Source organism: Eriocheir sinensis, chromosome 51, assembly GCF_024679095.1.
Source record: "Eriocheir sinensis breed Jianghai 21 chromosome 51, ASM2467909v1, whole genome shotgun sequence".
NCBI classification, from domain to species: domain Eukaryota; kingdom Metazoa; phylum Arthropoda; class Malacostraca; order Decapoda; family Varunidae; genus Eriocheir; species Eriocheir sinensis.
The window spans coordinates 3461148-3483624 of NC_066559.1; the positions used below are offsets into that span (position 1 = coordinate 3461148).

Genomic DNA, 22477 nt, shown 5'->3' on the forward strand with positions numbered 1-22477 from the left:
CTTTTGACGTGCTTTACAGTATTTTTGTTGCGATTATAGTTACGCTTCATGTATGCTCCTCGATCAGTCAACCAGCCAATCAGTCAACACATATACATTTTAAGGTGAACTTCGATAACTTTGAGACAGGACAAGCGTTATATTCATGGAGGTTATATTACTCTCCCCCACACTATATTTAATTAAGCGAGGTACAAGATGATGAAGCATTTATTTATTTGCGATTTTTTAATGGGTAAGTATTTGAGTTGTTGTAGTGTTATGTGGTATTCTTTTCTCTCACACCCTTCCTCCTCCTCCTCCTCTTCCTCCTCCTCCTTTGCTGCCTCCTTCATCTCCTGCTCCTCCTCCTCTGCTGCCTCCTTCATCTCCTGCTCCTCTTCCTCTTCCTCCTCCTCCTCCTCCTTTGCTGCCTCCTTCATTTCCTCCTCCTCCTCCTCTTCTGCGTATGTGTCTGTAATTCCTTGTAGTGAAGCGACTCGACTCGGCCCTCAGCTCACCCCAAGTGTCGACATCTGGCGGCTGACGAGTTATGGAAAGATATGAATTTACGTCCCCCCCCCCCCCCTCCCGCACACACATTCATGATACGCTTAAGATTGCTCGCGCGTGACTGAAATAATATTGTTTCCACCCGACCCCATAACAGATGATGAGGCGTGTGATTGTAGCGAATAGTTGTGTTGTTTTTTGTGTTTGTTGTCTTCACGTATCGGGGTTACTTTTAGCTCTTGTTTTGAGGTCAGGGTGAGTACTTTAGGAAGATGGGAATAGAGTCAGCCACCATAGTTACACCACAACGGTAAACAGATATTTTTTGTAAAGACAGGCGACTTGAATCCACTCTCTTTCTTTTTCTTTTTTTTCTTCCTTCCTTTCTTTCCCTGTTTGCTTGTTTGTTCCCGTAATGAACACCACTGAGTGCCGGGGATCGAACCCAAGCCCTCTGAGCAGAAGTCAGCGTAGCATACCAACTACGCCACCGATGAGCTAAAAGATCACAGCGTCTGAGGCTACTTCTGCGGCCTATACCTGACGCCCCCGCCCCGCACTGTGGACATGAGGGTGGTGTTCGTTACGGGATTTTTTTTTTGTTTTTGTTTTTTTTGTTTTTTTGTTATTACAGTTTCTCTAATGCTTATGTACGCCGTATGTCCCTCCCCTCACCCCCCTTTCCCTCCATTCTCCTTCTCTTCTTCCTTGTCTTCTTCCTTTCCCTTCCCTTCCTCCCATCAGCTTCCCCTGACCTCCCTTCCCTTCCCTTCCCTCACAGACGAGTTCCACATGTTCGGGCACCGCTTCCGCATCGTGTCTATGGACTGGTACCCGTTCCTCTCCTTCCGCCGCAACTCCAACGCCTCCGCCACCACCGTCACCCCGCTCGACTCCCTGGACTACCGCATGCTCACCGCCGTCTCCAGGGTCCTCAACTTCACGTGAGAGGCCGTTGTTTACGCTCACACCCTTTCACGCACACACAAGCAGCTACACAGATGCTCACCGCCATCACCAGGGTTCTTAATTTCACGTACGAGGTCATTGTTCCCTCCCTCACCCTTGCACGCATTCCCTAACGATAGAGTGTTCCCTAAGCCTCACCTTCCTCCTACCTTCCTCTACTTTTCCTTTTACCTTTCCCTTACCTTCTTAACTTTACGTACGAGGTCATTGTTTCCCTCCCACACCCTTGCACGCATTCCCTAACGATAGAGTGTTCCCTAAGCCTCACCTTCCTCTAACTTTCCTCTTACCTTCCTGTTACCTTTCCCTTACCCTCTTAAGTTCACGTGAGAGGTCGTTGTTCATTTGTTTACACTTTTTTTTTTTCCCTAAGCCTCACCTTCCTCTTACCTCCCTCTTACCTTCCTCTTAACTCCGCTATCCCCCAGAAATCAAAGCACAAGTTCTTTATATACGCACACGGACTCACAAGAAGCTACACAGATATACGCAGAGAGATAGGAAGGCCCTCTAACGCATACATTTCTACCCTTTACATACCTTTTCATACTCTCACGTACACTAATTATCCCCCAGTTTGCTTCGGCACAAGGCAATGATGTACGCTTGATAGGAGAGAGAGGGAGGAGTATATCTTTGAAGCTAGTTTGAGTATACATGTGTAGTACTTGTCTTGTGAAATCTCGCTCTTCCACTCCTAATACTTTTTTTCTCTCTTCCTGTAATCCCTCCACCTTCCCTTCATCCCATTCTTTTGTATTTAACGGTTGGTGCGGAAAAAGTCTTCTCACCCACCTGCCACACCATTTGCCCCCCTCCCCCCCCCCCCCCTCAGTGACATTTATGAAAAGATTAATAGAAAAGATAAATCGCTGATATGAAAAAATGGTAAAGGATAAGCAGGTGTTCGTTAAAAGAGTGATCAGCAGCCAGGGAGAGAAAAATGGTGAAAAAGAAAGAAAGAGAGAAAGGAAAAAAAGAATATCGTAATCAAATATATATTGTAGAGACGCGTTGGTCTGTTGAAGAATTTAAGTAAACTCTGTCTGTCTGTCTGTCTGTCTCTGTCTATCTGTTTGTCTCTCTGTCTCTGTCTATCTGTTTGTCTCTCTGTCTGTCTGGCTGTCTCTGTCTATCTGTTTGTCTCTCTGTCTGTCTGTCTGTCTCTGTCTGTCTGTTTGTCTCTGTCTATCTATTTGTCTGTCTGTCTGGCTGTCTCTGTCTGTCTGTCTGTCTGTCTCTGTCTATCTGTTTGTCTCTCTGTCTCTGTCTATCTGTTTGTCTCTCTGTCTGTCTGGCTGTCTCTGTCTATCTGTTTGTCTCTCTGTCTGTCTGTCTGTCTCTGTCTGTCTGTCTGTCTCTGTCTGTCTGTTTGTCTCTGTCTATCTATTTGTCTGTCTGTCTGGCTGTCTCTGTCTATCTGTTTGTCTCTCTGTCTGTCTGTCTGTCTCTGTCTGTCTGTCTGTCTCTGTCTATCTGTTTGTCATATCTGCCCCCCCCATGCACAAAATAGAACATAACCTCCCCACACCATAACCCATTAACCCATTCATCCCTTCTTCTCCCACCCCACGTCACCCTCACACACTTGCCCCTCCCCACCCTTTCCCCTTCCCTCCTCCGCCCACCACTAAGCAGCACAACTTACGTAACCTGACCCTCCAAGTACACACCAGCATAACATTTTCTTCAATCAAGGTTAAAGTGAAAAGAGGAAGTGAAGGAGATGAGCACCGAGGCCACGCGCAGCTACTTTACCCCCCACCCTCCACCCCTCTTTCCCCCCCACAGGTATGAGATGCGGGTGCCGTGGGATGACCAGTGGGGGGTGTCGCAGGATAACGGGAACTGGACGGGCACGGTGGGGACGCTACAGCACCACCAGGCAGACTTCTCCATGCTGCTTTCCTGGATGCCCTCGCGCATGGCCGTGGTCGACTACTCCCGCGTCTACATCTCCGAGCCGCTGGTCATCGTCACGAGGAAGCCCGGACCGCTGCCACAGATCTTCGCCCTCGTCAGACCCTTCCCAGGTGAGTGACTCTTCTTTGGCTTCTTTAGCGTTCTATTTTTTTCTTTATCGTACTTCTCTTAATTCCTCCTTCTCATCCCCTTCCCTCTACGTTTCCAAGCTGCTGCCATCCCCGCTGCCCAAATCTTCACACTCATCAGACCAATTTGTGTTCTTTCTTGTTATTTCCATCCTATATTTCTCCTCTTCTTCGTCACCTCATCCACGATTTATAAGCTTTGTACTTGTCAGACCATTCCCAGGTGATGATTCTGCTTCTTCTGCGTCAGTTTTCTTGTCCTCATCCTCTTTCTCATTCTTTCCCTCTTTCTTCTCTTCCATCTTCAATTGTAACCATTTCTTGTCATAACTGCCTCGTCATATCGTTCCCAGGTGACTGCTTTACTTATCTTCTCTTTCCTTAAGCTCCTCTTCTTGAGTACTCGCCCCAGTCCGCGTTTTCATTCTTTTCCTCCTCCCATACATACCGGGCCGCGAGTCATGGCTCTTAACGAGATAACCACCCAGGCCCGCTGCTACAGGTGGGGGCCCTCGTTAACCTATTTCCAGGTGACCATGCTTGTTGTTGTTGTTGTTATTCTTCTTGATTTTTGTTATTAATCTCGTTTTATTCTTGTCCTTCTTTTTCTTGTTCTTTTTGTTCTTGTTCTTCTATTCGTCGTCGTTGTTGTTGTTGTTGTTTCTTGTTCTTCTTGTTCTTGTTCTTCTTGTTCTTTTTGTTCTTGTCTTTCTCTTCTTCTTCTTCTTCTTCTTCTTCTTCTTCTTCTGTTTGTTGTTCTATGTTTTTCTTCTTCTTTTCGTCGTAGTTATCCTTCTCGTTCTCTTTCTTCAGCGTATGCGAGTCAATGCTTAATGTTAAAAAAAAAAGAAATAATAATGCCCACTGCTTCAAACCTCTCCCCCTCTTCAGACCCTCCTCAGGCGACACACTTCTCCCCTTTACTCTTCTTTCATTCTTCTCTTTCTCATCTTCATTCTCTTTCTCCTCCCCCCTCCCCCTCTTCCTCCTACATGTTAGACCGTTTATCAGTCACACGCAAACACGACCCGCTCATATTTTTTTTCCTCTTTTAAGTTTTCTTTTCTGGTATTGTCTTCATCCTCGTCGGCCTCGTCATCCTTTACCCTCTACATCTTCGAGTCGTTGGCGTTGTTGTGGAAATAAAAAAGAAACTCAGCCGCTGCCCCAGATATTTGCCCTAATTATATCCATTCCAGTTCACTTACTCTCTTCTTCCTTCTTGTCGTCGTCCTCGTCTTCCTCCTTCTTCTTCTACAATCTACATCATTATTACAAGCTCATTATTACAAGAATGTCAACCTCGCTGCCCCAGATATTTGTCCTAATTATATCCATTCCAGTTCACTTACTCTCTTCTTCCTTCTTGTCGTCGTCCTCGTCTTCCTCCTTCTTCTTCTACAATCTACATCATTATTACAAGCTCATTATTACAAAAATGTCAACCTCGCTGCCACAGATGTTAGCCCAAATGGTTATGACTGTTTCTTTTTGGTCTTTTCCTCCTCGCGCCTCCTCGGTTCAGTGGTTAGCGTCCCTACCTATGAATCTGCTGGCCTGGGTTCGAATCCCGGATGTTGCACTTGCCCTGTGTCGCGTCAGAGGGATCTTACCCACCACAGGCTCAAAATGCCAAAGAGACGGAGATGAGCACCGGCGCCACGCGTAGCTATAGAGTATGCTTACAACATTATCTTCAAATGCTCCTCCTCCTCCTCCTCCTCCTCCATCTCTGAGCCGCGGGTTATTGTTACACAGAATCCCAACCTTCGGCCACATATTTTTCCCTTGCCAGAAATTTCCCAAGTGACGATTCTGATTCTTCGTCTTCTTCATCCATCGACACTTCCGGTTCCTCCTCCTCTTCCTCCTCCTTCATCGGGGCGTTGGTCCGTGATGTATATCCACTCTCTTTTTTTTTCTTCGTTTCGAGATATGATTTTTTATATTTTATCTGTTTGCATTACTTTCTTGTTTGACTTCGTGAATGGCAGTTTGTCAGGTCTACTCTCTCTCTCTCTCTCTCTCTCTCTCTCTCTCTCTCTCTCTCTCTCTCTCTCTCTCTCTCTCTCTCTCTCTCTCTCTCTCTCTCTCTCTCTCTCTCTCTCTCTCTCTCTCTCTCTCTCTCTCTCTCTCTCTCTCTCTCTCTCTCTCTCTCTCTCTCTCTCTCTCTCTCTCTCTCTCTCTCTCTCTCTCTCTCTCTCTCTCTCTCTCTCTCTCTCTCTCTCTCTCTCTCTCTCTCTCTCTCTCTCTCTCTCTCTCTCTCTCTCTCTCTCTCTCTCTCTCTCTCTCTCTCTCTCTATCTATTTATCTATTTATCCATCTATCTATCTATCTATCTATCTATCTCTATCTATCTATCTATCTATCTATCTGTTTATCAGTCTGTCCTTCCATCTACCTATCTATTTATATATCTCTATCTATTTTACCAGTCTATCTATATCTATCTATCTGTCTATCTATTTATTTATATACACAACTACAACGTATGTCCCTTACATTGTTACCTTTCATCTATCTATCTATCTATCTGTCTGTCTATCTATTTACTATCTATTTACCTGCCTGTCTATTTATCTATATTTATTTCTTTATCTGTCTGTCTATCTATCTATCTATCTGCCTTTATCTATCTATCTATATCTGTTTGTTTATCTCTTTACCTGTATCCATTTACCTATCTATCTATCTATCTACCTATCTACCTATCTATTCCTCTTTCTATCCATTTATCTATCTACTGGCTTAGCACACCGTTCGTTACTTTCCCGGAAGCCACATTTCAATTTCCCTTCACATTTTTTTTATTTTTTTATTTTAGTCTAGATCTGCTTCGTAATCATAATCGGCGGGTCGCGGGGTCCGAACAGGTGGGCGTGCGTCTGTATGAACCTCCATGCCTTCCTACACGAGAGAAGCTACACCCATATAACAATGTCCTCCCATATCCTCATGTATCTATTTCTTTTTCACGCTTCCGTAGACGTGTTATGGGTAGCGGTGGTTCTGGCGAGTGTGGCGGCGGGCGTGGTGATGTGGGCGATGGACTGGGCGTGGTGGCGGGTGTGCGGCGAGGGCGTGGGCGTGGGCATGGCGGGCCGGAGGGGACTCAGCTCTTCCCTCCTCGCGTCCTGGAGGATACTGCTGGAGGACCCCGACCCATATCTCCCCACCAGCATGACGGGCCAAGTGGGTGAGAGAGAGAGAGAGAGAGAGAGAGAGAGAGAGAGAGAGAGAGAGTAATAGGGAAATAGATGGGTCTAGACTGGGTAATCTTATGTATAAAGTAGCCATTATCTCTACGCTACTAACACACACATACACACACACACACACACACACACACACAAGCCACACACGCAAAAAAGCGGCACCTGGCAAGCTGTTGACGAGCGTGTGATACAAGTTTTTTTTGCGGGTTGTTTTGACTTTGATGGAATCCGTCTGTCAGTTGTCAATCAGTCAGCCAGTCAGTCAGTCAGTCAGTCAATTCACCTGTGTCAGTAAGTCTAGTCCAGTCAGTCAGTCAATCAGTAACTCCGTCAGTCAATCATTTTAGTAATTCAGTCAGTCCGTCATTTGAGTGATTTGGAATTCTGTCTCTTCCTCCTCCTCCTCCTCCTCCTCCTCCTCCTCCACCGCACGTCTTCAGGTAATCAATCAAACTCTCTCAGGTAGAACACGTATGTTTAGGGAAAGTGAAAATGCTACAGTTACTCACCGCCTTACTTTTTACTTAATTTTTATAGGTTTAATTAACGGTAACGAAATAAAGGGCGTTACCCACTTTTTTGTTTTTTACTCGAACGTTTACACAATAGATCCATCACGACCTTTTATCAATCAGGGTGTTTTTTTATGTGTGGTGTTTATCTCTTTTTTTTTCCCTTACTTTCTCTTCCAACTTTTCTCGTTTCAGTCCTTCATTCATTCATAGTGTTTGTTCTTGTTATTCCTGTTCTTCTTCTTCCTCTCTTTTTTTCCTTTAAATGTTGTTGTTGTTGTTGTTGTTGTAGTTCTGATTTTTCGTTATTTTGTTCTTGTTGTTAGTTTTTGTTCTAGTTTTTTCTTGTTCTTTTTGTTCTTGTTGCCTTTGTTCTTTTTTGTTCTTGTTCTCCTTTTTCTTCACTTTTCCTTCTTCCTCCCTTTTTTCATATAGTTACATTTGTTATCTATTTCGTTTTTTATTTTTATTTTTTTATTTCTTGTTTTTGTTCTTCTTAACTACCGAACGACCAATCAGCTTTCTCAACGGAACACCCGGAAGTCGTCAGGAGGAACCACGCATTCACTCCTTTCTTTGCCCCTGACACTCCATTAAGAACTACCATCCTCCTATAACTCTCTCTCTCTCTCTCTCTCTCTCTCTCTCTCTCTCTCTCTCTCTCTCTCTCTCTCTCTCTCTCTCTCTCTCTCTCTCTCTCTCTCTCTCTCTCTCTCTCTCTCTCTCTCTCAGCGTTGCCAAATTATCGTACTCATCGCATTGTATTTTCGTAATTTCTGGCCGATAACTCTAGCAGAAAACACTAAAAACATCAATAAATAACAGTCTTAACGCTAACTTTAATTTTCTACCATTATTTGTGTAGTTACGACAGTCTTGGAGCCTAAATATGATAAATGCAATGATCAGAGTACGACACTTTGGCAACGCTGCAGTCTCCCTCCCTCGCAGATGTTGGTGGGATGGTGGTGGGTGTTTTGCATGCTTCTCACCAACGCCTACCGGTCCTCTCTGATTGCCCACCTCTCCGTGCCTGACGAGTCCCCGCCCATCAACACACTGGAGGACTTGCTGCAGGAGAAGGGGTACACTTGGGGTATGGAGGCTACCTACGGCGTCGGCTGGCAGTGGTTCAAAGAGAGCTCCGTGCCCTCCGTCAAGCAAGTGTACGCCAAGATACAGGTGAGAGGGAGGGGAGAGGGGGAGAGGGTGTGGGTGTGATTTAATTTAAGGGGTGTGGGTGGGAGGGTGTGGTGGAAGGGTGTGGGTGGGAAGGGTGTGCTTGGGGAGGGTGTGGGAGGGTGAGGGGGGGTTGGGAAAGGGTGCGGGTGGGGAGGGTGTAGGAGGAGGAAGGGTGTGAGTGGGGAGGGTGTGTCCATGGGTGTGAGAGACAGACAAATAGACAGACAGAAAAACAAACACAGACATTGAGCTAGACAGACAGACACAAAGGCAGAAGATAAGAGACACAGACAGACAGACAAACATAGATAACAGATGCAAACAGTCAGGCAATCAAACAGACAGACAGACACACACAAACAGACACAAACATAAACCAACAGACAGACGGACAGACAAAAAAAGCTGACTACAACTATTCTACGTTGTCGGAAGCAGTTGCGTTATAATTGTAGGTTCGTCCATCTGTCTGTCTGTCTGTCTGCCTGTCTGTCTGTTATCTCTACCGTCCATTACTACCTCAGCGCTGACCCTTATTATGTCTTCAGCGCCTCGTTATTACTGTCTTTCACGCCGCCAAGTTATGTTCCTTGATGACTATTCCGTTACTACTTGATGCCACGGAAACAACAGCACCACCACCAACAACAACAACAACAACAATAACAACAGAAGAGGAAACACCAGCTGCATTACCTCTACCAACAATAACAGCAACAATAAAAAGAAGAGAAAGAAACAGCAACAGTACTCTACCACCCAGAAGAAGAAGAGCAACAACAACAACAACAACAACAACAACAACCAAAACAGAAAACAAGGATAAGCGCAAGATAACGATGGACAATACCAGCAAAATGAGGGAAAAATAATAAGAAAATAAAACATGCAACCCCTTATGAATAGTCCAACACTCGCAACACATCATCAACACAGCCACACACAGTAAACCAGCTACATAATCGCCACTATCTCTTCTCTTACCCCCTCCACCACCACCACCATCTCCACCACTTCGATCACGCACCCCCTCTCACTTTTACCCCTTCCTCTCCTCCTCCTCTCCCTCTCTCTCCCCGTCTCTGCAGCATCTCCTTCAACTTAACGCTTCTCCTTCTCCCCCTCCCCTCCCCACGCTCTTTCTTCCTCTCTCGTTACTTTGTCTTACCTGTTTTACATTTTCTCTCTTCTTACCTGGCTGATTCACCTTTCTCTCCCCTCTTCCGTCTTACCTCCCTCACCTTTCTCTCCCCTCTCTTGTTTGACCTACTTCACCTTTCTCTCCCTTCTCTCATCTTACCCAGCACACCTTATCTCCTCTCTCACATCCCTTCGTCTCCCCTTTCCTTCTCTCCTCTCTTCCATCTCTTTCCCCTCTCTCGTTTTACTTGGGTCACTTTTTATCCCTTATCTCATACCCCTTCGTGTTATCTCATTTCCCTCTCCCATCTTCACTCTCTCCTCCCATTTTCTTTCCTTTCCTTCCTCCCTTCACCTGGACGTCCTCTTCCCCTCTCCTAAACTCTCTCTCCTCTTTCCTCACTTTCCCTCTCCATAACTCCGTCTCTCTGCACGAATTGCTCTGTATAAATTTCCCTTCCCTCCCTGTTCTATTACTACGTCTATGTCATGTAACCTCCTCTCGTGTTTCGTGCTTCATTTTTTTTTCTTAGTTTCCCTCTTTATCTCCCATTTTCTATATCCTTCCCTCCCTCTCTCTCACCCATATCTATCTGTCTATCTCTCCATTTCCCTCTTATCTTTCCCTCTCTCTCCATCCTTTACTATGTCTTTCCCTCCCTCTCTCTCCTTTCCTCGCTATCTTTCCCTCCCTCTCTCTCTTTCCCTCCCTTTCTATCTCTCTCCTTTCCTCTCTATCTCTCCCTTCTCTCTATCTTTCCCTTCCTGTTTTTCCATCCTTCTCTATCGTTTCATCTCTCTTTTCCTTCCCTTCTCTCTCTTTCCCTCCCTCTCTATCTTCTTCCCTCTTCTCCCCATCTCTCTCCCTCTCACTTTCACCCATCTTTCTATCCTCCCCATCTTCTCCTACCTCAGTATCCTTCCCTCTCTTCCTCTGTTACTCCCTCCTCACCTTCCCCCCTCTCTCTATCGTCCGCTCCCTCCCGTGACAATCCTTCACTATCTACCTTTCCTTCCCTCTCTCACTCCCTTCCTCTCTATCCATCCCTCCCTCTATCTCTTTCCCTCCCTCTCTTGTGTCTATCTTTCCCTGCTACTTTCTCCTCTCTCTATCCTTCCCTTCTGTCTCTACCTTCTCTCCTCTGTCTCACCTTCCTCCACCGTTGCCAGATTGTCGTACTCAGAACCTCGTATTTATCGGTTTCTGAGCCATAGCTGCTGCCAAAAACACCAATAATTAAGCATTTTAACGATAACTATATGTGAAGGCAGCTATTTGGGTCGAGGAGGCAGTTTTGGGGTCGGAAATCAGCATATATAGGAGGCTGAGTACGATAATATGGCAACGTTGCCTTCCTCTCTCTCCCTTCCTCAGGTCCTGGACGCCGAGGAGCACCTGGCGCGTGTCTTGGAGGGCCAACACGCGTTTCTCACCTGGAAGTACTACATCCGCTCCCTCATCGGCGCGCACTACACCAACTCCCGCGGCTACACGCCCCTCTACACCGGCAGGCAGGAGTACATCAACTACGGTGGCTACGGCTGGGGCTTCAGGTGTGTGTGTGTGTGTGTGTGTGTGTGTGTGTGTGTGTGTGTGTGTGTGTGTTGTCGTTGTCGTTGTCACTATTAATGTTATTTCTATCACCACAACCATCATCATGACCACTATTTTCTAATTACATTTATTTATCATGAATGTCAACATCAGTATTATTTATTAAGCCTCCATGGAGCAGTGATTAGAGTGTCCCGCGGGTCTGGGTTCGAATCCCGGCCCTGGCAGTCGGTGTGCAGCTCACTCAGCTATTCATCCTCCCGTTTGGGTTGGTCAATAAAAGGGTACCTGGGGAAACCTGGGAAAGTAAACTGTGGAAACCCCGGACTTCACACCGGCCCGTGATGGGTTCTTACCCCACCACAGGTTCAAAGGGCGAACGGTACGGAGATGAGCACCGCAGCCACGCGCAGCTAGAGCGTATGCACCCACCTTTATCTGTCTACTACTACTACTACTACTACTATACTATTACTACTACTACTACTGAAAGAGATGACAATAATGATGACAGTACTGATGATGATGATGATGATGACGATGATGGACAATGATGCTTCGTTTAAATCACCAACAAACACTATCCGTAACCCATGACCGAGAAAAGCTTGACATTATACATAACATGAGCCAAGAAGGAAAGAAAAAAGTGAAATATACCTGTCAGTCAGGAGAAAAGGTCTATTACATTTTGAGGTTGAGGCAAATGGCACCGGGCTGGGGAGTGTTTCACGTTGCCGCTCGTTAGTGGTGAGCTGGCGTGTTAGGCGACGGCCACCACCACCACCACCATGCACCGCCATTACCAACACCACTACTATGTACCACCACTGTCACCACCACTACCACCTATCACCGCCGTCACCACTGTCACCGCCGCCACCCCCACCGCCACCACCAACACCACCAACACCACCAACACACTTTACTTGCTACAGAACATCACTCGCGGGGCCTGCTACTCTGACACACACACACACACACACACACACACACACACACACCTGGACTTGATCCGCTAATTTGATACCTGTCATTAATTTCTCTCTGCATTATTTTTTTTTTGTATGTGTCGTCTTTTATTTACCTTCTCTGTCATGCACGCTGTTGTTGTTGTTGTTGTTGTTCTTCATGTTCTTCTTGTTCTTCTTGTTGTTCTTCTTCTACATCATCTCCGTCTTCATCTTTTCTTCTTCTTCTTCTTCTTCTTGGTGGTGGTGGTGGTGTTCTCGTTCTTGTTCTAGTTCTTGTTCTAGTTCTTGTTCTTCTTAAAGGCACTCACTTTCTAGCATTACTCTAACATGCATTATTTCTCAAGGCACCGCGCATGCCCTCCACCTGTTCCCTCCTCATTCACCGCATACACACAGTTTCCGGCGCCCCCGTTGTGAGCAGTGTATAGTGGCCAACTCTTACGTATCCTCCGGCTGTTTCTTTACCTTAGCGCTGAGTATATAGGCCGGTCATAAAGGAAGGGCAATATACGTGGATAACCTAGAATAACGTCAGGCTTTATCAGAATGCAGGAAAGAAATGCTGGGTTACAGAAAGGGTTGTGCGTGAGTGGAAGAAATCAAACAATAGTATAGTTGTTATAGAGAAGAACTGCTGGTTTTAAGACGGGGTAGTGAGTGAGTGGAAATCAAACAATTGTGTAGTTGTTATAGAGAAGAACTGCTGGTTTTAAGATAGGGCAGTGGGTGAGTGGAACAAACAGAGTAGCGTGTGTACTTGATATAAGAAAGAACTACTGCTGGTTAGAGATAGTGTAGTGGATGAATGGAAGGAATTAAGCACTTTTGTAGTTAATATAGGAAAGAACTACTGCTGGTTAGAGATAGTGTAGTGGATGAATGGAAGGAATTAAGCACTTTTGTAGTTAATATAGGAAAGAACTACTGCTGGTTAAAGATAGTGTAGTGGATGAATGGAAGGAAGTAAGCAGCTTTGTAGCTAATATAGGAAAGAACAACTGCTTTAGAGGTAGTGTAATGAATTAATAGAACACATAAGCAGCTGTGTGGTTGATACAGGGAAGAACTAATGGTTTACCGATGAAACAGTGGATGAATGGAATAAACAGTTGTATGCTGTATAGCTGATTCAGGGAAGAACTACTGGTTTAGAGAGAGGGTAGAGAATGAATGGAACAAACTAACCAATTCTGTAGTTAATGGAAATGCGACAACGTTTAAAATGGATGTAAGACAACCTCATGACGGGAAAGGCAAACGGTGAAAAACTGGCTCTCGGGAGTTGATGTGTATAAACCAGTCGGCCTTTGTGGTCTTATATCCTTGTGTGTCCTTCCTTGTCTACACGGGCTAAAAGTCACGAGGGATAACTAATGAGGAAAAGGAACAGGCCATAAGTCAGTATTTAAGAGCGACATGGCCGGCTTTTTCTGCTGTTTCTTTTTTTGTCCCCTTGAGCTGCCTCCTTTGCTGTAAATAAAATAAAAACACTCGTCCTTCTGTCGGTTCCTTAAAAGCAATGAAGCAATGAGGAGGTAACTCGGGTAATATCGTACAGCATCAGTCCTCCATCACTCTATCTCCTCCAAGCTGACTTCACCGCCTCAGCAAGCTTCACTCACCTACATAATCACTTGAAAATCAGCCACTTACCTGTCACCTGAAAATTACTCACCTGTATATCTCTCCACTACCTGTATGTCACCTATCATTACCTTACCTGCATGTCGTCTATCACCTGTGTGTTACCTGTTATTAAATCATCTGCATCTCATCACCTGTATGTCGCCTTTCACTCATTTACCTGCCTGTCACTATTACCTGTATATATCATTCACTCTACGGGATGTCAGCTATCATTTACTTATCTGCATGTCACCTTTCACTTAGTTACCTTCTCGTGTCTTATCACCTGCGGCCCACCTGTCATTAAGTCACCTTCATGTCACCTTCCACTTAGATACCTTCTCGTGTCTTATCACCCGCGGCCCACCTGTCATTAAGTAACTTTTCATTCCTAACGCTGATGACATCCTTGGTTCCGGGGGTTGCGAGGGGCCGCAGAGTGTATGACTGTCAGTCCTTAATCACCTGTGCGCTTCAACTTTCGACACAGGCTACTTCTTAGGTGCTATTTGTAGACTCACTCAGAGACAGGCATACTGTTTTTTTTTTTTTGTGTGTGTGTGTGTGTGTGTGTGCGTGTGTATGCTTCTTTATGCTTTTTTTTATCATATTAATTCGTTGTCTTACTTATTCATTACAATTCTCTTACTGATTTTCTTTGCATTTAGTTATTAGCTACTTATTTATCTATTTATATATGTATTTTCTATTTATTTATTTGTTTTTCATCATTTATTCATCTTTTTATACGAGAACAATTTTTTTTACTGGAGGACACGAATCCGTCAACCCAGAAAACAAATGAGCAGTTAGGAACGATTCAACCCTGCTTGTTATGGTCACTCAGCACCTTCCTTTATAAATACACAACGAGAACTCAAACCTACTGATCAGAGCCTTCTCTTCACATTCCCTTACCACAAATATATCCGGAACCTCCTTATTATCTCTCTACACTCACCTATCCCAACTTCTTTACTCCCTTCTTTCTACCCTCTCTCTTTCCTCTTGCTTTTTTTTATGCTTCCTCCTCTCTTCTTTCTGCCTTTTCCCTCTCTCTTCTTTCTTCCTTTTCCCACTCTTTTCTCTCTATCCTTCTTTATTTCTGTATAAATTTCTAGTTTTCATGGCGCAACCATTAATGAAGATTAAGTACAAGCTTACAATTATTCATACATACAAATTAACTGATTTTGCAGCAGCACCGGCAATAAAAGACAAAGTTGAAAACCCTTCTCATTACGATCATCCTCACGAGGAAGCACTGCGTAATAAAGCAAAAAGGAGCTTCCGAAAAAATAAATTACTTATTTTGCAGCATTTACTGAGTACATGCTTTGGGTGTGTCAGTCTCGCCTCAGAGGATATTTTAACCAAAGTGTAAATTCAGTGCGTGGCATTCCGCTGCGGCGACACCTTCAAAGGAAAGAGTGAAGGGGCTTCCGTGGCTATTTTTCAACATGGCTAAGCTTAAAAATGTTGTCCTTAGTAATTGAAAATAAATGTTTGTATTCAGCGATGCCTTAGATGAGGATTACCTGAGCCTCCGTGGACAGAGACGTACCCGCTGGAAGCATCTGGTAACAAGATGGTTCCCTATACAATACATGAACGAATCACGACAAAAATATTAAAAAAAAAAATCTGTCTGTAGTCACCAGCATATTTCCATCGATTAAAAAAACACTTGCCATGTGTAAAGTATTTCGTGGATATTTTTTCTCCAAGTTTATATTTCCTGTAAGATCACCTTTGCATGATCCGAACAAGCGAGAGTAAACATCGCTCACGGAAAAGGAGGAATACGGCTGTGTCTTTCCATATGTCTTTCTGTCTATCTATCTGTCTGTCTATCTATCTGTCTTTCCCTCGATCTGTCTTTCAATCCATCTGTCTTTCTATCTGTTTACCTGTCGTTCTCTGCAGGAAGGGTGCACCAGTCCGCAGGAGCATCGACCTCGTGAAGCAGCGGCTGATCGAGGCGGGGGTCGTCAAACACTGGATGAACGACCTCATCGCCACGGCCAGCAGGAAGGCGCGCAGGAAGAACACCGCCCGCCCCGCCCTGCCCGCCAAGTTCTCTCAGGTAAGAACGAGGCTTCCTTTAGTTAATTAGATTTCATGACTGTCAAGGTAAGAATTTGGGAACATGAAAATGTGGCCCCTATTCTCAGACGCTTTCGGCTCACACGTTTCGGCACACACAGTTCCATAGGTCATGAATGAGATTAATTGGTTTCTCATGAATTTGTTTTCACGTTCACGGTGCAAAAGCCTTATCGAACTCTCACTTGGCTCATAATACTATCCATGGAAATACCAACAACCTCTATGAATTTGTGGATTTGTGAAACTAGCCCATATTCTGAGACGCTTTCGGCTCACACGACTATTATTTCCAAAGGTCACAAAGAAGAGATAAAGGGGGAAAAGAGATAAGAAAGAAAAAAGAGAGAGAAATGGAACTGGGAACAAGAAGGGAGAGAGGAGGAAACAATGATGCGAGAGGAAACAAGAGAGGAAGAGGGTAAAAGAAAAGGACTTAGTTTTTACGTTCATAGTGCAAAAGCCTCGTCACACTATCGCTAGGCTCATAATAATACACATGGAAATAATAACACAGCCTCCACGAAAGCCTTACCAAATGTGAGTGGGGGTGAAAGCCATATTTTTAAACATTTCTGCCCCCAAGAACACGTAATTTACTAGTCTTTCGTGGGAGTTTAGGGCATTTCCAGGGGTACTTTTATGACCCTGGTGGTAGTCTGAGCCTTCTTCTGTACCGTGAACCTAAGAGAACACTCATTAGAACTCCATTAACCTCCTTTTTGGCCTTTGGAAATAGTTGGTGTAAGGGGTGGGAGCATCTGACAATACCAACCGTAGCCTCGAAATGGTCGCGAATATGGGCCGCGGTGACTCAGGTGGACGGCAGGTGGCAGAAAGGCATTGTGCTGCGCTGAGGACTTCGTGACGTGATTAAGGAGTGAAATTTGTGTCTCGCTGGGTTGGTTTGAGGAGTGGCTGTGAAGGTCAGGTTAGATTATGCTGTGATTTACGTCCTTTCAAGAGGGGAGCATCAAAGCAGCTCTCGAACCGATTCTGAATAGTCTGGAAACTCTCATAACTTTTTGATCTTTTGAGGATTAGTAGTTTTGCGCTTTTTATTCCCGTTTTCTTTGTAACTCCTGACAACTTGCTCTGATAAAAGAAAATAATTACAAAGAAAAGGTAAACTCTAATTCAAAGCCACTGAAAAAAATAATAATGGCATTTCGTTACCCGTTAATTTTGTCTCTCATGGCGCTGTGGTAATTTTTTCGACACTTTTGAGCAATATATTCTGGACCAGTTGACCAGTTCGACTCCACGCCGGTTAGTAGACTCTTTGCTTCACCTGTGTGTCTTTCTCCCTCTCTGTTTCCTCTTGTTTGCATATTCTCCTTTTTTTTCTATAATGTTTTTATTTTTTTTCTCTTTCTCTCTCTTCCTTTCTTCTTTCTTTTTTTATTTTTTCTTTGTTTTTCTGCATATTTTTAAGTGATGCCCATTTTTTCTCTATTTTTCTTTTTTTTCCTCTTTCTTTCTTTCTTTCTTTCTTTCTTCTTGTTTTTTGTTTGTTTCTTCATATCTTCCTTTCTTTCTTTTTCTTTCTTTCTTTCTTTCATTCTTTCTTTCTTGTTGTTTTTTGTTTGCTTCCTCATTTCTTTCTTTCTTTCTGCTTCCTTATTCTTTCTTTTTATCTCTTTCCTATTCTCTCTCAGTCTCTCCTTGTGTTTTCCTCATCACCTCACGACACTTTCACTTCTATCTACGTCTCATCTCTTCTCCTCTCAGCTTTCTTCTTCTCATCCCTTCACTTCCCTCATCCTGCCCCTTCACTTCCCTTCCCCGTACACGCACTCCCTTCCCCCCTCCCCTTCTCCCCTCACAACCTGTTCCTTTCGGCAACTTTTTAATTTCTTCCTTTCCTTTTTTACACCTTTTCTCCCCCTTCCTTTCTCCTGGCCTGCGTGTGTGTGTGTGTGTGTGTGTGTGTGTGTGTGTGTGTGTGTGTGTGTGTGTCTTCATCTCCAGGCGGTGTCACTTCTCAACCGGTTTTGCCTTTCACATTTTTTTTCTTTTCTTTTTTCTTGTTTTTTCTTTTTTTCTTGGTTAGGTCATCACGGCTTCGGTCTAGTATCGTATGCGTTCCCTTCACCGAGTGTCTTTTCTTCCTTTCCTTCTTCTTTTTCATCTTCTTTCCCTGTTACTTCCTCTTCTCTTCCCTCTTCCCCTCTTTCTTTTCCCTTCTCTTTCATTCTCTCTTCCATCTTCTTTCCCGATTATTTCCTCTCTTCTCTTTACGCTTCCTCTTCCTTTTTCCCTTTCCCCTTTCTTTTCCCTCTATCTTCTTCCTTCTCTCTTGCCCCCTTTTCTTTCTCTTCCCTCCTCCTTTTTTGTTTCTTCCTCTCTTCCATTTTCTTTCCCTATTAATTCCTCTTTTCTCGCTTCTCCTTCTTCCTTCTCCCTTTTCCCTCTCTTTTCCTTTTCTCTTCCCTCTTCGTTCTTCCCTTCCTTTCTCTCTTTCCCCTTTCTTCTTCCATGTTTTTTTCTGCTCCCTCCTCTCATCCTTCTTCCTTCCCTCTCCCTTCCTTTCCTCTCCCTTCTCTCTCCTTTCTCTCTCCCTTCCTTTCCTCTCCATTCCTTCTATCATTCTTTTTTGTGTTTCTTCCTCGGTTCTTTTCCAACCTCATTCTTTCTGGTTTATTTTTTTCCTACGATAGGCTCTCTTGGCGGGCATGGTGGTTGGCCCTAGCCCGTTCTGACGCAGGCAAGTGTTTATAGTGGCGCCATCTTGCTTATTTTCCTCTCTCCTCTCCTCTCCTCTGTTACTCTCCTTGTTCTTCATGCGTCCATACTTTTCTCGCCTTTACATTGATTTTCCATCCTTCCTACATCCCTCCTTTTCCCTTCCTTCCTTCCCTACTCCTACAATTACTCTCATGTCTCTCCCTCCTTCCTTTCTTTACTCATTTTTTCTACGTGCTCACTTTCCTTTCCTCTGTTGCATTATCCCATCCTTTCTCTCTTCCTTCTTTCTCCCCCTTCCTTCCTTCCTCCCTTCTCTCCCCCCCTGCCAAGCGTCTCCCTGTTGTCCCCTTTCCTCCCCTCCCCAAACCCTGTTATCTCGTATGTTAATTTACGTTCCTTGTTCCCTTCCCTCCTCCTCGTGTCTCCCGTCATCCGTGTCCTGCGAATAATATAGTTTTTTTTCTTGTGTGTGTGTGTGTGTGTGTGTGTGTGTGTGTGTGTGTGTGTGTGTGTGTGTATTATGCTGATGTTCTTGTGTCCTTCGTTGTTTTTGTTTTTTGTTTTTATTGTTATTTTGGCTGTTGTTGTTGTTGTTGTTATCATCATTATCATCATTAATTTTGTTGTTGTTTGTATTATCGTCATTACTTTTCTTGTATAACTCGTAGTATTAATCATAGCAGTAGCAGCAGTAGTAGTAGTATACGTTGTTGTAGTAGTAGTAGTAGTAGTAGTAGTAGTAGTAGTCATATCAGTAGAATTATTATTATGACATTTGTTTACTTTGAATTTATTCCCCTTGTCAGAATTAATATTAATGTATTAAATTTACATCATAATTCTCTCAAGCTGCTTATTATCTCTTCACCGTGTCTACTTATCTTACACTTAACACGATTACCATAAGTAGCTCACCTTGGGCATAGATACATTACCTGCGCACCTAGCGAGCACCTGCGCGGCAAAGGTGGCACGCACGGGCGGACAGGTGCACACGGCCGACCCTCCGAGGGCTTCACGTCACCTGCGTTGCGTTGCTGGTCGGCAGGATGAGAGTGTTCGCGTCGGCAGCTGGCGTTCACAGTATACACAAAACATCTGTCCACGCCGCGTACTGGACTGTAAATTTTAGGGCTTACTGATATAAAAATAGGAAGAAAAAAATAATGTTCGTGCTGTGTGTGTTTTTGTGTGTATTTATTTTACAATCGCGCCCGTACATTTGTTTTTGCTATGTTTTTTTTCTTCTTCCGTTTTGCTTCTTTTTGTTGATATCCCTTCCACGTAACCACTTTTTTTTTATATATACTCTCTCTCTCTCTCTCTCTCTCTCTCTCTCTCTCTCTCTCTCTCTCTCTCTCTCTCTCTCTCTCTCTCTCTCTCTCTCTCTCTCTCTCTCTCTCTCTCTCTCTCTCTCTCTCTCTCTCTCTCTCTCTCTCTCTCTCTCTCTCTCGTCTTCGTCTTCATGTTCTTGCTCTTCTTGTTCGTATTCTTGTTCTCGTTATTTCATCTTGTTCTTTTTCTACTTGTCTTTTTGTTCTTCTTCTTCCCGTTTTTCTTATTCGCCTTCTTTTTCTTCATCTTTTTTCCCTATGTTCTTCACCTTTTCCACCATCACTTCCACGTTACCAAACACTGCCCTTCTCTCCCTCTTCCGCCTGCCTCCTTGGACGCTACTCACTCTCCACATCTTGCTGGTGTCTGCTGCAGGAGGCTGGGGGCGCCGAGCTGGTGGTGCTGGGCGTGGGGCAGCTTCAGGGCGCCTTCTACCTGCTCGGTCTCGGCCTGCTGCTCGGTCTGGTGATGCTTGTGGCGGAGGCGCTGCTGAGGGTCGTGCGGAAGGGCCTACACTGACCATTGATATATCCTCGCCTTGCCTCTCGACGTCCTACTTACGGCTGTTCTTATCTCGCTTTAAGTCTTGGGTACCGGTATTGTTACGTACGTTTGCTATGTTGTCTTTAGTATCTAACTCAGTCTTGTCACGTTCCCACCCAGTCCTACATCGTGCTGACCTATTAGTAATTCCTTAGGACCCGTCTCTCAGTCTTGTCACACCTACCCCGGCCTTATCCCGTGCCAGCCCAACCTTGCATCGTTTCAGCCCTCAGGAGCCGTCTTAATCAGTCTTACCACACCCACCCTTACCTTATTTCGTCCTCGCCCATCCGTGCATCGTTCTGTCCAGTTATATAGCCCATAGGTACTGTCTTTCCCGTCCCATCTCGCCTTGCTCCGACTTTCACATTACGGATCTTGTATTTAAGCCTTTTGTTACCCTCCTCCGCGTCTTACAGTGCCCTTTTTCCATTTTGTTCAACCTCGTTCGGTAAAAGTTCCATAATTAAGCCTTTTATCACCCTCCTCCGCGTCTTACATTGCCCTTTTTCAATTTTGTTCAACCTCGTTCGGTAAAAGTTCCATAATTAAGCCTTTTATTACCCTCCTCCGCGTCTTACACTGCTCTTTTTTAATTTTGTTCAACCTCGTTCGGTAAAAGTTCCATAATTAAGCCTTTTATTACCCTCCTCCGCGTCTTACACTGCCCTTTTTTAATTTTGCTCAACCTCGTTCGGTAAAAGTTCCATAATTAAGCCTTTTATTACACTCCTCCGCGTCTTACATTGCTCTTTTTTAATTTTGTTCAACCTCGTTCGGTAAAAGTTCCATAATTAATTACACTGCTCTTTTAAATTTTGTTCAACCTCGTTCGGTAAAATGTCCATAATTAAGCCTTTTATTACCCTCCTCCGCGTCTTACACTGCTCTTTTTAAATTTTGTTCAACCTCGTTCGGTAAAAGTTCCATAATTAAGCCTTTTATTACCCTCCTCCGCGTCTTACACTGCTCTTTTTAAATTTTGTTCAACCTCGTTCGGTAAAAGTTCCATAATTAAGCCTTTTATTACACTCCTCCGCGTCTTACACTGCTCTTTTTAAATTTTGTTCAACCTCGTTCGGTAAAAGTTCCATAATTAAGCCTTTTATTACCCTCCTCCGCGTCTTACACTGCTCTTTTTTAATTTTGTTCAACCTCATTCGGTAAAAGTTCCATAATTAAGCCTTTTATTACATTCCTCCGCGTCTTACACTGCCCTTTTTCCATTTTGTTCAACCTCGTTCGGTAAAAGTTCCATAATTAAGCCTTTTATTACCCTCCTCCGCGTCTTACACTGCCCTTTTTCCATTTTGTTCAACCTCGTTCGGTAAAAGTTCCATAATTAAGCCTTTTATTACCCTCCTCCGCGTCTTACACTGCCCTTTTTCCATTTTGTTCAACCTCATTCGGTAAAAGTTCCACAATTAAGCCTTTTATTACACTCCTCCGCGTCTTACATTGCCCTTTTTCCATTTTCTTCAACCTCGTTCGGTAAAAGTTCCATAAAAAACCGTCTCGTTTCACCCGTCACACCACTTCTGTTTATATCTCACCCTGCCTTGCCCCGCCCTACATTCTAATTCCGTCATGTAAACACTTCTTATACAACCACGTGTTTTCTTCTGTCGTACCCGCTATGTCGCTTAAGTTAATGTCGCCGCCTGTCTTATCTCGCCCTGTACGATCTCGTCCCGTAAAGACTTCCTATAGAGCCATTCGTATATGTCTCACTGTGTTTTATTCCACCTCGTATGATGTCCTTATTAGCTTCACTCAGTCCAAGAGCTCTTTTTTTTAATCAAGGGCATAGCGAGAAGGGGAAGTGGGTTAATGGGAAGGTAGAGTAAGGAGAAGAGGGAGGACAGAAGGAGAAGTACCAGTAGTTTCACCTATCCCCGTGTAGGTACTCCCTGCTCAGCCTTCCTCCTCCCCGACCTGACCCACCACTCCTTGCCCCACCCCGCCCTATTTTTATATACCTATTTATTGATCGACTGGGAAACTCTACATTAAGTACATCTCAAACATCTGCAGGCTTATATGTATAGAATTTAGGGGATGACATAAGAAAATCCAGCCTTTCCACTAC

At 44.3% G+C, this 22477-nt stretch overlaps 1 protein-coding gene and 1 long non-coding RNA gene across 15 annotated transcripts in view; one reads left to right on the forward strand and one right to left on the reverse strand.

Annotated features, from left to right (window-relative positions):
• Nucleotides 1–20824, forward strand: part of LOC126982548 (glutamate receptor ionotropic, kainate 3-like) — a 36005-nt gene extending 15181 nt beyond the window's left edge. The window contains exons 6-12 of the mRNA XM_050834697.1: nucleotides 1274–1436; nucleotides 3253–3494; nucleotides 6499–6704; nucleotides 8191–8421; nucleotides 10937–11115; nucleotides 15643–15802; nucleotides 20221–20824. Coding sequence (XP_050690654.1) covers nucleotides 1274–1436; nucleotides 3253–3494; nucleotides 6499–6704; nucleotides 8191–8421; nucleotides 10937–11115; nucleotides 15643–15802; nucleotides 20221–20364 — 1325 coding nt within the window. The 3' untranslated portion in view covers nucleotides 20365–20824. The remainder of the gene's footprint in view (nucleotides 1–1273; nucleotides 1437–3252; nucleotides 3495–6498; nucleotides 6705–8190; nucleotides 8422–10936; nucleotides 11116–15642; nucleotides 15803–20220) is intronic.
• On the reverse strand, nucleotides 20707–22109 carry LOC126982550 (uncharacterized). Of its 14 annotated transcripts, none has more exons than XR_007735226.1 (4): nucleotides 21872–22109; nucleotides 21298–21789; nucleotides 20914–21159; nucleotides 20707–20831 (listed from the first exon to the last, which is right to left on the reverse strand). It is a non-coding gene; the product is annotated as an uncharacterized LOC126982550 (long non-coding RNA). The 14 variants fall into 14 exon arrangements; XR_007735233.1 differs by having other exon boundaries at nucleotides 20825–20913; nucleotides 21078–21159; nucleotides 21380–21789; XR_007735234.1 differs by having other exon boundaries at nucleotides 20825–20913; nucleotides 21078–21159.
• Nucleotides 22110–22477: the final 368 nt, after the last annotated feature.